This window comes from Macrotis lagotis, chromosome 4, assembly GCF_037893015.1.
Source record: "Macrotis lagotis isolate mMagLag1 chromosome 4, bilby.v1.9.chrom.fasta, whole genome shotgun sequence".
Lineage (NCBI taxonomy): Eukaryota > Metazoa > Chordata > Mammalia > Peramelemorphia > Peramelidae > Macrotis > Macrotis lagotis.
In genome coordinates this window covers 67,104,538-67,120,157 of record NC_133661.1, presented here as the reverse complement: position 1 = coordinate 67,120,157, position 15,620 = coordinate 67,104,538, and the positions used below count along the sequence as shown (strand labels likewise).

Genomic DNA, 15,620 nt, shown 5'->3' with positions numbered 1-15,620 from the left:
AAACCTCTCTATGGATAGTAAACCTCTCTTTAGATTGACATTCACTAATTGAACTTTGAGTATCATGGTGTTTCAAGTTGTTAAGAATTCATCTTAACCTTATTTTCGTCTAGTTTTAGTTCTATTTTGTTCACAAGAATATCATGGGCAGTTTTTTTTTCTCTCAATTGGCTTATACAATTGAATACACTAAATTATAACATTTAGGGCATTACTATCTAGAAATCATATTTAAACAAATGATGGGTTATTTTTCCTTTAATAAATCAAAGTAAACTTAATCACTACTTCCCTTTTTAAAAGAGAAATATTTTGGACAGATGATTGTGGAAATAGTCTAATCATGTGGGAAAATAATGAATGAAAATCAGGTTATTTAATAACACATGCTCAAATGTTGGAGGGAACGTCTCTGCATTCTGAAATTTTTCCTCCTTTAAAATTTGGACGATTTCCATCTTCAAATTTCTGGCACCTCTCTCCTTTTTCCTTAAGCATTATGAATAGCAATTCTGTGATCATTCCCACAAATCCTTCAATCTTTAGAGATGTAATTGATCTTGGCTAGATGATTTGAATTCTATTGAAGGAGTAAGGTGCTCTCATTATATTCTGTTCCCTTGCGGCTTTAATTCTCCATTTGTTCAACTATTTCTGGTTTGAAGATCATTCCCCTAAACCAAGCATCTGTTGACATTTCCCCATCTGCCCCAAGGCAGAGGTGCTCTACTTACATTGTTCTTTCTCCAAATATACGTTTTTTGTCCTTCTCACAATCCTCTAATCATCTTAGACTTTTTTTTTTCCCCTTCTGGACATCATTCATTTGCTTGTGTATATATATTTTTTCTTTTTTCACATATCCTTTCAAAATCTACATTCATCATCTTTATCATGACATCAGAAAATAAGAAATGGTGCATGCAGGGAAAAAGTATTCCTAGTCAACAATGCAAGTTTCTGATAAAATTATGTAGATCTCAATGATTGATAAGAACATTTGACTAGTACTTAATAGACATGCTTTTATGCTCTTAAAATGAACCATAAAACATTCTATACATAGGGACACTAAACTGGAAATAGGCTAGAAAAGAGTATACAATCCATAGGACTGTAACATTGATTTCCATTTTTAGATAAATAAAACTATTTTAACAAATTCCACTGATTGAGGATCAATGGAAATTTTGCTATGCCTTGAAATATTTTCATGGCAAGACATTTAGTAGACCTTTTAATACAACTATCATTGACTTGTTGAATGCTGTTATTGCAAATTACTTAAATTATGTTTGAACTGTGGAAAATATCATCAGCTGAATGTTTTAGTGTTTACCTTAGAAAATCTATCATGAACTTGACATAACCCTTATGATTTTTCATTCTGTTTTATCTCCTGTGTCATGTTACAGATATTATACCACATTATCCATAGAGCCAAAGTTTCTTTTGGGATTTTTCAGAATCACTTTATTGTGATCTAGAGAACACAGGCAGATATATAATTGTTTTCTGTTTGTATTTATTTATAACAAAAATAAATGGAGGTCATTCTCTAGTAAGGCATTGGAATAACTATTTAGAAAATGAACCTTTGTTATGTACCAAAGTTCATCTATATTCCAGAATGATTGTTGACTTAACTAATAAATAGGATCTTATATTTCCAATTCTTTTCATTAAGGAATTCCAAGTCATTAACAATTGTTTAAGTTTCTCCTCTGGACATTATTATTTGATATTCAATATATGCTGAACCTGAAAAGCACATACTTAGAAATAACCCAATTAGTCTAATCTAGGAACAGTTCTAATCAGCAGTCACTACTTTTTAAATCCTGATCAGCTCAGATCAGTCCCCTGAATCTTTTATGCCTTTTACAGGTAAACTAAAGCTAATTTCATAGTCCCTTCCTGTCAAGGTATTCTTGCTCATTTAGTAATTGGAAATCTCAACATGTGACCCTAGTACAAAATCTGATTCATGGGTGAGGGTGATACAAAGCACCAGATAGGAAAGCAATCCTAGATAATATTGATGTGAAATTCCTTGGTGCTTAAGGGCCTTCTTGGCTTCTTAACAACAGAATATCAAAGAGTTCTTATTCTGCAACATATGTGAAGAAGGATGTAGGGTATAAGGAGCATGTTTGTGTTTAACAGCAGTCATATCATCAGTACTAAGACATTTCCTTAAAAATTATTAAAATATTGCTAACTATACTGTCCTAATGATGGGATAGTGGCTAATCAGAAGACTAGGAAGGGCTGCACTCCAAGTTAAGAAGCTTCAATGTTATTGACTATCTAATCTTTTACTTCCCAAGGCATTTCTATCACAGTTGTTAGGACCACTGCCAATTAACAGGTGAAGGTCTGCATAGATATGCATAAAACTCTGTAGATTTTCTCCCTTTTCCTCCTTAATCCCAAGATAACTTTTCTATGGAGTTGTCCAAATAAAACTATTGCTCACCTCTACATCAAGTCCTTCCCAGACTATATATTCAAATGACTCCATTTCTTTAAATTACAAATATAGATAGATCAATAGACAAATATATATATATAAATATTTCTAGAACTTGATGAAAAGCATATAATATTCCACTTATTGAAGAGTACAATTGTGTTTCTTCACTGATGACAATGCATTGCAAAAGAAAATTCTAGATATCAAAGTCTATTTTTTAAATATTATGAAACAGAACCTGTGAAGATCCTCATCCCCTCACCATTCTACCATACAGTTTTCCCATCAACTCATTTATAAATCTCTCCTCACATATTGGTTATATTCACACTTTTTACTTTTCATTTAAGAAAGAGTTGTTTGAAATTTCAAAAACTCCAATGGCTTTGAAAAAAGTGTTAGAGACTCCAAAAATCACTATTTCAGGTAAAATCTAAGAACAATCCCTATTCCATTCAAGGATGAGAAAAGACATTTGTTAGCATGACTATTGCAATCTTGACTGAACTTCAGTGAATATTTTAAAATTGAAGTTATTCCCAATTCGCTTTTGTTCTATTCTAATCTCTATTAATTGTTTAAATTACAATGGCCACTTTCATTTTTTCAGACATTGAGAAATATGTTCCTTTTTCCAGGTCCCCACATGTCTAAATGAAACAACAAAAGTAACTTTATATAGTATTCCTTCTTTTTCTTTAGAACAATGTTGTTCACCAAGGTGTAACAGCTTTCCTACCCTTCCTTACACTTCTTTTTTTTCCCCTTCTTCTTCTCTGGTTGAATTATTCCTATTAGTGAAATCCCAAGTTCATTCTATGCTTCCAAAATACATGAAGTTAATGTGGAAACAAGATACTTTGACAGGAACAAATTGAATATTAACAAAAACATCTGAATGGAGTGAATATTATGTAATCAGAAAGTGTTTAATTGAAAGCTCTTGCTCATCAACCTAATAATAGTAAATGATAATAGCTTTTATCTAACAGGATCTGGGCCACTGTATATCATGCTAAATGAGGAGTCTAAGACCACAGGGGTAAGTGGTCCTCAACTAGGTGTTAAATAAGCATGAAACAATTTTGCTATTTGTTTTCCTAATAATTTTCTCTTTTCAAAAAGAAAATGGATATCTTTTACTTTAATTATAATGATGTTCAAGTCAAGGAGGAAAAAAGGAGAATGAATGGTAGGATAATCTAGTTCAATGATCTTGTACCCCACTTCCCACCACACACACACACACACACACACACACAATACAATACAGCTTATTTCTTTTCTCTTTGTAAATTTCTTAGTACCATAAAACATTGACTAGTTGAGCCATGATATACAAAAAGGAAAAGCAATAGGACGTGATTTATCACTTCCTTAAAAAACAAAGATAGGATGGAACCATTCATCTTGCTGTATCATGGAAACTCACACATATAAATACATTTCTGTTACTATGTTAAGAAAGTCATTAATGAAGCATGTTTGTGTTTTTTAAAGTGCTAGAATACAAGAATCGGGTATTTTGACTTCTATTATAGTCCCCTTTCTACTTTGTTACTCTAAATTTCCACTTTCCTTTTGTTCATGCCCTCCCTCTGTGTAGGTCTCTGTCTCTGTCTCTTTCTCTATGTCTCTTCCTGTCTGTCTCTTATCCTTCTTTCTCTTTCAGTCTTTCTCCCCATCTCTGTTTATGTCTTTCTTTATCCATCTCTTTCCCTGTCTCTATCTCTCTTGTTGTGTCCATTTTACAGATTAAATGAAACAGAATAAGAATAAATAATTTTCTCTGAGTTCTAAAATCAGGAAATATCTAAGCCTGGATTTGAATTCAGCTTCTTGAATCTAGTTCCAGAACTTTATCAACTGTGCCAACTAGATAGTTCTAATTGATAGCTTTTAATCTATTAGAAAATGATTAGAAAGGCAGCTCGCCATGCTGTAGCAGATAGAGAATTGATCTTAGAGTCGATACTATCTGGATTCAAGTTCAATCTCTGACACACGTTGGCTGTGTCTTCCTGGGCAAATCACTTAACCTCTAAGGAGAACAGTTGCCAATTTGCTTTAATTAAGCTTTCTCATTGGTATTTCTATATACCATTGTACTCAGAATTATCAATTGAAAAATAAAACAGAAAGAGAGAGGCAGAGACAGTGAGAGTGAGAGTGAGGAGAGAGACATACAGACAAAGACAAAGTGGGGGGAGACAGAGAGAGAGAGAGAGAGAGAGAGAGAGAGAGAGAGAGAGAGAGAGGCAGAAAGAGGTAGAAACAAATAGAATGAGGAGAGACAGAAAGAGAGACAGAGATAATGAGGAGAGTGAAAGAAAAACAGAGAGAAAAAAGAGAGACAGAGACAGAGAAGAGAAACACAGAGACACAGAGGCACAGAGACAGAGATACAGAGACAAAGATAAAGACAGAGTGTGAGAGAAACAGAGAGAGAGAGAGAGAGAGAGAGAGAGAGAGAGCATCTTCAAGGGAGCATAGATTTCCCCAAAACATAAATAAAATATACTAGTCAAATATATTTTGAACATATATAAGATATTGTAAGCAGTTCTTTGAATCAGCCATAAGAACTTTAATAACAGATGCAGAGCATCAATTAATTCTTCATGATTCAGAATAGCACATCATTTGGGATCATATACTAATATAAAAGACAAAGAAAAGCCAACATAAAATGAACCAAATAACACATATAGAAATCATTTTTTTTAATCCATTTGAACTACTCATTATTCAAATCAAGAAATTAAATAGACATTAGGTGACTTGGCTAAGATCACTCTGTTAAGATAAATCTACAACTCTATACTAAAGCAGTAGTCCTAAGGCTTGGTCAATTCATCTACCTTACAAAGTTAAAGAACAATATTAGAACTAACCCACACTGTGGATTTAAACAACTGTCCCAATCTTGTCCAAAATTTCAATTTCATCCAAGTAGAAAGGGATCTCATTTCCTAAACTTGTAACTCTAGAGATCTGGGATTGATTTATTTAATAAAGTAATGAGAAAAGGGCAGGATAACTATATATTTTACTAATAGCACTAGTAAAGGGAAAAAAATCTTCACAATTTTCCATTCTCCATGATTCAGAATAATTAAATTAATAACTGTGTCATATGAGAAAAACAAATAAAGGGAAGGAAAAGGGTTATGGATATGAATGAACATTAAAGCATATAAAATTCAAGGGTAAAAAACACCAAATTACAACTGTAGTCCTGGAAATAGAAACTCGGTAGGATATATTTTTCTGATGTTAATTTGATTTCCTATAATGGGGTGCTGGGTCTTCAAGCTGCAGTGCATATAAGAGCATTATTTGTCTGCATCCATATGAACCTTGTTTGTCAGCAGTTGGAATGGGATCCTGTGTCTCTGAAGGCCTCATAAACAGCCACCTTCCACATTGTCTTTGCATCTTACAGCTCAGTCACTGGCCTGCCACAGGGCTATGTTGGCTCATTTGAAATGTTATTCTTACTAGAATATATTTCACAACCAGGGGTGTTTTTCTTTTTCTTTAAAAAAAGATAAATTGTAATGGAATTAATGAACTGAGACAAAAGTATGAGACCTCTTAGCAGTTTTAGAACATGACTATGGTCTGTTGCAGATAATACAGGGGAGCTGATGCTAGTAGTATTGGCTGTTTGAATGGGGAATTTGATGCCTCATAATTGTATCTTTTATCTTTCCTCAAAAGTCCGGTTTAATTATAAATAAATATTACTGAATACCACAGAACAAATAATATTATAGCTCAAAACATATGGGTCTTAGAATGAATAATATTAAGTGTATAAGGAATATTTGAATACTTATGTATAGATAGGATTGTAGGAATAACATCTCCTCAAATTGATCTGATTTTTTTTTTCCTGGATAGCAAGCTTAGGCTTTATCTATTTGACTTCTGGTTTATTCTTCTCAGCTATTAGAAGAGTTGAGCCACTTTGACCCCCCATATTTACAATTCTAACTCATCCATCACAATAAATATGTTATTTGTCTCCTCTAGTGGGGCATTCCATTTTTTTTCCCAGCTCTGCACAGAATGAGAAGAAAACAGTGGATCAGTGGATGGCCCTCACTTACCGGCAGTGTTTGTGTGATCCCGTCAAGGTTTCAATCACAAAGCATTCTCCTTCATTCAGACAATATGCAAGATCCTTGTCTTTGCACGGCTTAAAGTGCTCTGATCTTTCAGTAGAATATGTAGTCGTATCTGTCAATGAAAATGCAGAGGAAGGAAATATAGTCAGGATCTCATCAAAATCCAAGCCCCCTTTTGTCAGACAGGTCCCATAAGCCATCATGGAATTATGTGCTCTGACAGGTTTTCTTATAGGAAAAGAAACATAATATTCCCTAGCACAAGGACAGAAAAGACAAATGTACTCTCCCTGTTCATATGGGACCAGTTTTCTAGAATGCAGTCACTTTATCAAACTGTTCTATTTCTAAATTAAATTTAATTCATTAGACTCATCCCCAAGTATCTCTAGATTAGAAAACATATTAACAGTAAGAGTTGAATTATATTGTATTGTGCTAAGGCTTTCTGATTCTGCTTTCATTAATTTAAATTTTAACAAATATGGTGTATAGAAAATGGATACCTCCTTCTCTCTTTTTTATTGCCACCACATGTTATAAAACATCTGATCAATGGATAGTGTGACTATTCTGTGGCAATCAATGAACATTTCTGGTTTTTTAGTTACAGCTCTAATTGACTAATATCAGAACCAATTATTCCTTCAGTGTTTCTCTCTTTATTGCATAATTAAAATGCAAATGCTGCAAATACTGAAACAGATTTACATATGTGAAAAATGGTGGATCTATCTATGTAATAGAATTAAATTATTGCTAGTTCTTAGCTTTCTCTTAGGGTGTGAGGGGGGAAAAATGTTCATTTTTACTAATCCCAGTCATTTTAAATCAAGAAACATTCTCCTAACATGTCCTAGGCATCAAAAGTATAAATACAAAGCAAAAAGCAACAAAAACAAAAAAGAGAATGCAGCCCCTGACCTCAAGAACCTTCCATTCAACTTAGTTCAAAGCAAGAAAGGATATAACATGTAAATACTTAAACATACATAATCATTTCAAATGGAGGAAGAGAAGGAAAGCTAGGTGGTACAATGGGTAGAACACCAACCCTGGAGTTGGGAGAATCTGAGTTCAAATTTGACCTCAGACACTTAATAATTGCCTAATTGTATGACCCTGGACATTTCACTTAATCCCATTGTCTTAATTAAATAAAATTTAAAATTAAAATTAAAAAAATTAAATGGAGAAAGGAGTACGAACAACTGGATGGTATGGAAGGGTAAGGAAATTTTCCTTATAAGTACCAGCACACGATCAGAGCCTTGATAGAAAGTAGGTAGTCTAGGGAGGAGTACATTGTAGGCATGACTCAAGCCTGTGTAAAATCATGGAAGTGAGGGATGAAATTGTGAATAGGTTAGTTTGACTAGAAAGGAACATTTGCAAAAAATAGTTTGTTTCTCAGACATATACTTTCTCTGATTTTTAGTTTTGTTATTGGCTTGGATAAATGGATATCCTTGTTACTAGTTATATATGTTCATTGTGGAACTGGCATGTGGTAGTACAGGGGTTAAGTCTTGGCTATAAAGTTTGGGATCACGCCCCTTCATCCAATTAATGAAACAGTCATCAGAAGTGAACTGAAACCTAAAATCACATTCACTAGACTAATAATATGTAAAGAAACAGATATCATTCTAGTCTAGTAATCCCTTCCTCTGAGGAGAATAAAATGGCCAAGCTTCTAGTCTCAATCTCTTGCTACTTTATTTGGAGGAAAATAAAACTTCTTTGGAGGTCTGGGGAGAAGATGATAAAAATGTCTTTTCTCCCTTTCCATGCACAGCCTTTTCTACACACACACACACACACACACACACACACACACACACACAGACATATATTTATCTATATATTTATGGTTGCAGCTATAGGGGAAACAGAGGATAGAAAGCCAAACCTGGAGTCAGGCAGACCTGAGTTCAAATGTAACCTCAGACACATACATACTAGCTAAGTGACCTTGAACAAATCTTTCAAACGATTTGTATCCATTGTTCTTTAGATGATAAAACTGAGTCCTAGAGACATTAAGAATAATTCTCAAGATTACAAGATAGTATATGGGAGAACACAGAATTGATCCCCCCCATCTTTTATTTCCAAATCTAGAACTCTTCCCTGTTCCACCATATTTGTGTCTGATTGGTTTCCCACACCCTTTTTGCCCCAGTTTACTCATATATAAAATGAGCTGGAGAAGGAAATGGCAAAACACTCCAATATCTTTGTCAAGAAAATCCCAAACTGGTCAGTCAGACACAACTGAAATGACTGAACAACAAACACAGCAACAACCCCCCCCACACACACACACACTTCAGCCCCTGAAATAAAATACGTTCTTTTGGATGACAGAAACAATTTAATTTTTGTTTTCTATTGCTAGTGGTGGTTTGCCACATATTAAATTAAATGTGTGCTGAATTGCTGTTGGAATCAAATTGTATAAGGGTTGTAAAAGCCTAGTACTGACAAACTGAATACCCTTTCTGGTAAAGTAAATAGGCATATGTACATACTCCAGATATGAAAAAGCAATCACTATAAAAACTTGAATTCGAGTCCATGTGAATTTTTTTAAATTGTAATTAATTATTTAAGGCTTAGGCATCAAATATACTGTAATATTCTTATAAGCACCCAATGCAGAAGAAAAATTGAAAGATATATATATGTGTGTGTGTGTGTGTGTGTGTGTGTGTGTGTATTCTGTTTTATAAATCTTCATCCTGCTGTGGAAAGAATGTTGGGTAGGGAGACAGAAAGATGTGAGTTCAAATATAGATTCAAGCATTTATTAGCTGTGTGAACTCTGCCTCAGTTTCTCCACCTGTAAAATAGGGATAATTGCTCAGGGATGTTGTGAGAATCAAATGAGATAATTATTATAACACCTTTAGGGACACTGTCATAACACATACTAAGTACTATCCAGATGCAAGTTATTGTTATATCCCTGAAGGCTACAGACTTCACATGTAGTTCTCAAAATATTGCATATATTTTCTAACTTCATCCTTTTTTCTAATTGGATGGTTCTGGAACCACTAACAATTTATTGCTGCTAAGAGATGGGTTAGTGATCATTATATCATTAATGAAAATTTTACCGATTAAACTTTTTTCCCCATTAAGTAGAAAAGTATGTTCAGATTGCTACTCTCTAATTAAAGACATCCCTAAGGATATTACAGCTCACGTTCTTAGTCAATCATATGATGAACCACCTTTCCTGTTCCCTTCCACATATAGAGATAGGAGGATTTTGGTTAGAATGGCCATAAAGAGCAGTCTGGAAAAAGAAATTAAGAAGAAAAGAGAGAAAGAAGTATTTAGCCTAAGGGTTTCATGTAATGCATTAGGGAAATATCTTTCTCCATATAATATGTTCTTGCCTCAGTCTAGGGGAGATACCTTCATTTACTAAATTTACTAGATATTTTTAATACTGTGTTCAGAAAATCAATCAGGAGCAAACATGTACCATGGGAAGAGCCTGGATTTGGAAATAAAAGATGGGGGATCAAATCTGAGTTCTTTCATATATCTTGAATATAATCCTCTAATCTTAAGAAAGATTCTTAATGTCTTTAAGGCTCAGTTTCCTCATCTGTAAAACAATGTATTTTATTAATTTAATAGTATGATGTAGTTCCAACATCCATAAGTACAACTAAAATTTTCTTTTACCTATTATAAGTGAATATGTACTTTTTCTCGCTTTGAGGGAAAAATTGATCTCTTAAGGCCCTAAATTAGGAATTTTGAATTCTTACATATCACAGATCTATTTAAACAGTTTAATGAAATCTATGTATCCCTTCATGAAATAAAGTAATTTTAAAATGCATAAAATATATGGATTGAAAAAATAATTATATTTAAATACAGTTATGAAATATCCCAAATAATCAAGCTTGATAATATCATCCCTTGAGGATAAACACAAAAATCATTCCAGAATCAGAAAGGCAACATCTGAACCTGCAGAAATTTTAGAAAAATATTTAGAGACATGAAACAAAAAACAGAACAGTATAGAGAAAAGGGAGCTAGTCTTGAAGTCCTAATAGATATAAGTTCAAGTCATGTCTTTGACATATAAGCTTTATGACCTTGAGTATGGCAGGCAATTCTGTAAGACTATAATTTGCTTTGTGATTGAATTGGAGCTTCCTCACCAGACATTCCTTAAATAATGAAGTCACAATCCCAGGCTACCTTTCTCTGTCCACATTACCTCTAAGTATCTATAGACATAGAAAGTAAAGGCTATTTTCCCCATCTTCTAAAATATAAGCTTTATGTAATAGGATGCTTGCTATTGATACCATGTTAGGAACTTTAATGGGTTTTAAATTTCTAAAGCTGATACTTTGGTGGCTTAATGTTTCTTACAGACTTATTCTTCCTCTGTCTACATGGCTCATCATAAGAAGTCTGACACTCAGAGAATCATAGATTCATGAAGTCATAGAGAAGGAAAGGACAATGAGTCTGATCTATACTGGAAGCAATACCAGACTTATCATTTTTTTTCCCCAACATACATGGCTTTGTTTTCAACTAAGCTGTCGACTATCTGAGATAGATACTATATTTTCAAATTCTACTTTGACACTTACTAGGCATGTAACTTCATTCTTCTCAGTCTCAGTTTCCTCTTCTAAAAAAATATATTTCTACTCCTTTTATTATAGTGTCATTTTAGAAAAAGTATCCTATAAAACTAATAATATTTTGTGTATATTATTTAGGATTAGTGTAGTGGATGGGGGTCCTATGCCTGTATTGTTCCACAGTAAAGGCTTAAAATTCAAGAGCTCAAAACAAGAAATTAGATATGAAGTACAACGTACTCGTTTGCTACTCTCATTGTTGCACTACATTAATTCACTATCGGATAGCTAACATTTCCTTTAATTTATTATTATCCATTTATTGATATTCATTGATCATTCCTACATGAACAGCTTAGTCATTTACATAACATACAACCTAAAGAGTGAGATTCTGGTTTTATAATCAGAAACTTTAATAGACTACGATTTCAGAGAGCAATAAAATGGCAAGCCAATTATAATCAATTAATTTCTATCTGACAGTTGCTGTCTCTAGTGGTTGCCACACTGTACTGTGGTTCACTTTCTCCATTCATATTTGAGTATCCATTGAACATTTATAAGACTGAGAATAGGGAGTCAAGACGGTGGAATGGAGGCAAGAATTCCCACAAGCTCTCCAAATACCTTTAAATAATGACCCTAATCAAATTATAAAGGAGAAGAACCCACCAAAAAACTGAGTGAAATAATTTTCCAGCCCAAGACAACTTGGAAGATCCATGGGAAGGGTCTATCGCACAGGGGGTAGAAAGGGCCACAGCACAGCCCAGGCTGCACTAGAGAAAGCCAACTCCAGCCATCCAGGAATAGTCCATGGGGTACCTGAGTCCCTGGCAATGGTGGTGGTTTCCAGACCTCTTTGGATTGTCAAGAATAACTTGGAAGGTCAGCAGGAGAACTCTGCTATACCAGAGTGAGCACGGTGACTAATTTAGTGTAGACCTTGGTGAAGAACCCTGCCCCAGGAAGCAAGAGCAGGCCTGGGGAGCCATCCTGCAACTGCTTCTAAAGCACTTAGTCCATGAACAGTCAGGGGATCAGAGGAGACTGTTGCTATCCCTGAGGCAGGATTCTGTGGCTTTGCCCATTCTCAGATCCAGGTTGCATTCTGGGCCCCATACTGTCATAGCAGAGCAGGGACCCTCTTCAGAGCTCCAGGACAGAAGGGGGTGCTGGTAGTCAATCATAGACCAGAGCACAGACTAAGAAACAAGTCAGAGCCTCTCAATAACTAGAAGAAATTGAGGTCCAAGGGGAGGGGGGAGGGAGTGTCCTGAAAGCAGCTTCAAAAACCAAAAGCTTGGGACAGTACATCTTCCACCAGGGAAGCAGAGCCTCACCAGTCATAGACTGGAGAAATAAGCAAACAACGTAAGGAAAAAAAAATGACCATAGACAATTACTTTGGTCCTATGGATATCAAAATTCACACTGAGATGACAAAGTCAAAGCCTCCAAGAAAAATATAAATTGATCTTAGATTATGGAAGAGTTAAAAAAATATATTTTGGAAAGCAAGTAAGAGAGGTAGAGGAAAAATTGGTAAGAAAAATGGGAACAATGTCGGAAAATTCTAAAAACCAAGTCAGCAGCTTGGTGAAGGAGACACAAAAAAAATACTGAAGAAAAAAAGCATCTTAAAAACAAATTTATGTCAAATGGAAAAAGCAGTCCAAAAGGTCAATGAGAAGAGAAATGCCTTAAAAAGCAAAATTGGTCAGATGGAAAAGGAGTTGCAAAAGCTCTCTGAAGAAAATAATTCCTTCAAATGTAGAATGGACCTAAGGAAAGTTGATAACTTTGTGAGAAATCAAGCAACAATAAAGCAAAACCAAAATAATGAAAACATAAAATGTGAAATATCTTGTTTGAAAAAACAACTGACCTGGAAAACATCCAGGAGAGATAATTTTAAAAAATTATTAAGCTACCTAAAAGTCATGACCAGGAAAAGATCCTGGACTTCATTTTTCAAGAAATTCTCCAGAAAAATTGTACTGATATCCTAGAAGCAGAGGGTAAAATATAAATTGAGGGAATCCACCAATCTCTTCCAAATGAAAACTACCAGGAATATCATAGCCAAATTTCATAACTCCCAAGTCAAGAACTCCAAACTCCCAATGTTACAAGAAACCAGAAAGAAACAATTCAAATATCAAGGAGCTACAGTCAGGACTACACAAGATTTAGCAACTTCAACATTAAGTCCTCAAGGGACTTGAAATATAATACTCTGAAAGGGAAAAGAACTTGGATTACAGCTAATAATCAGCTGTTCAACAAAATGAAGCACACTCTTTCAGGGGACATTCAAGGAAATAGGGGAGTTTCAAAATTTCCTGATGAAATGACCAAAGTTGAACAAAAGTTTGATGTTCAAGTACAGGACTCAAGTGAAGTATAGAGAACAGGAAGGGTAAATTATGAGGGATTTAATGATATTGAATGGCTTGTATTCGTGCATGGGAAGAAGATACTGATAACCCATTTGAACCTTCTCATTTATTAGAGCAGTTAGAAGGAGCATATACATATATATATATATATATATACATACATATATATATTTATATATATAGACAAGTCACAGGAGCGAGTCAAATATGAAGGCTATAAAATATAAAGATGGAGTCAATGGGTGAGAAATGAATGTTCTGGGAGATTGGGAAAGGAGAAGTAGAATAGGGTAAGTTATTTCACATAAAAGAGGTAAGAAAAAGTTTCTACAAAGGAGTGCAAGAAGGCAAAGCTAAGGGGGAGTGAATGAACCTTCATTCTCATTAAAAATGGCTCAAGGAGGAAAAAGAACATACAAACTCAATTGGGTTTAAAAATCTATTTTACCCTAGAGATAAAAAAGGAGAATAAAGGGATGGGAGAGGGGGACAAGGGGAGGGGAGAGGGAGTGTAGGTGATAGAAGAGAGGGAAAATCATGGGAGATGGTAATTAGATCCAACATGATTTTGAGAAGGGGACTGAGAGGAATGAGAGGATAGAATAAATGGAAATGGGGAAGAGTAGGATGGAGGGAGATACAGCTAACAATAGCAAAATATTCAAGCAATTTCTTTGATGGACTTATGATAAAGAATGCTATCCACTCCAAAGAAAAAGCTGATGGTATCTGAATTCAGACTGAAGCACACTTTTTTCTCTATATTTTTGAGGTTTTTCTTTCTTAATGGGGGGGGGTTATATTTACTTTTAAAACATGACTATTGTAGCAACATGTTTCATGGCTACACACTTTTAACCTACATCAAATAACTTACTTTCTCAATGGAGGAAATGGTGTGGGAGAAAGGGAGAGAATTTGAAACTCAAGGGTTTTGGAAGTAAATTTTGAAACTTGCCTTTTCATGTAATTGTGGTAAAAAATTTAAATATTAAAAAAGAAAGCTTGAGGGTATATATTGAAGGAATCAACTTCAAAATTCATCATTTTTTTGTTGCCTGTTGTTACTCTTATTTCAGGAAATATATGTTCCCTTTTAGGGATTGTCACTTTATGGAGCTTGTTGATCAACCTTAATAATGTAAGAATACATTAAAAAATTAAAAAAAGTTAGATATATTGTATTTCATCCTTCTAAAGTTAAAAATGTCTTTTTCATTTGCAAATTTCAAATGTTGGAAGGTATATCTCTATGTCTTAAGAATACTAGAGCTTATTTATATTTTACTTAAGATGCCCCTAGGATAGATGCATGAAAATGAGGAGTTTAAAATAAGACATTGAAAATGAAATATCAATTCAGTGAACTATGCTGAATTTTTTGGTCACTCTCACCCCACCCCATACTCCATATTGAACTGAACAGTTACTTTACCAAGGAGCATTCTAAAGATCCTTTTTTCCATATAGCCCCAAGATCTTTCTTTTCTCTAAGGTAAGGACATCAAAGACTAGTGTGAGGGAGGAGAGAGTTACATCTCTGTGATAATCAAATCAATAGGATAAAAATGGGTTCTACTATCTTAGCTTCTTTAATAGCATGATCCAACAGTAATAGATCCAACATCCATAAATTCAACTAAATTGTTTTATTACCTAATTTATTTGTAAGTGTATTTTTTCACAATTTGGGGGAAACAAATTCTATGAGCTAGGTAATTATGTATAATACATACTTTGTTCTTTTAACACTACTTCTTTAAGACTACAAAGGATATCCTCTTATTCTCATTTCTAATGAACAAATCATCCATCCCATTTGTTATTTAGTCATTACTAAACTTCTTTAAGCTACATGATTAAATCAAACTATCATATTTGTTCCTTTAATACTCTAGTTATTATTCTTTGAATTTTCAGAACTGCCAATGGTAATCCAGGTGAGACTATTTAGTAATTTTTAAAATTTGTA

General features: G+C 34.1%; 1 protein-coding gene across 1 annotated transcript in view; it reads right to left on the bottom strand.

Moving 5' to 3' along the window:
- The window catches only part of NRG3 (neuregulin 3), a 1,220,394-nt gene that overhangs the window by 754,333 nt on the left and 450,441 nt on the right, over nt 1-15,620 (bottom strand). Inside the window, 1 exon segment of the mRNA XM_074231864.1 lies at nt 6,592-6,721. Within this exon segment, the coding sequence (XP_074087965.1) occupies nt 6,592-6,721 (130 nt within the window).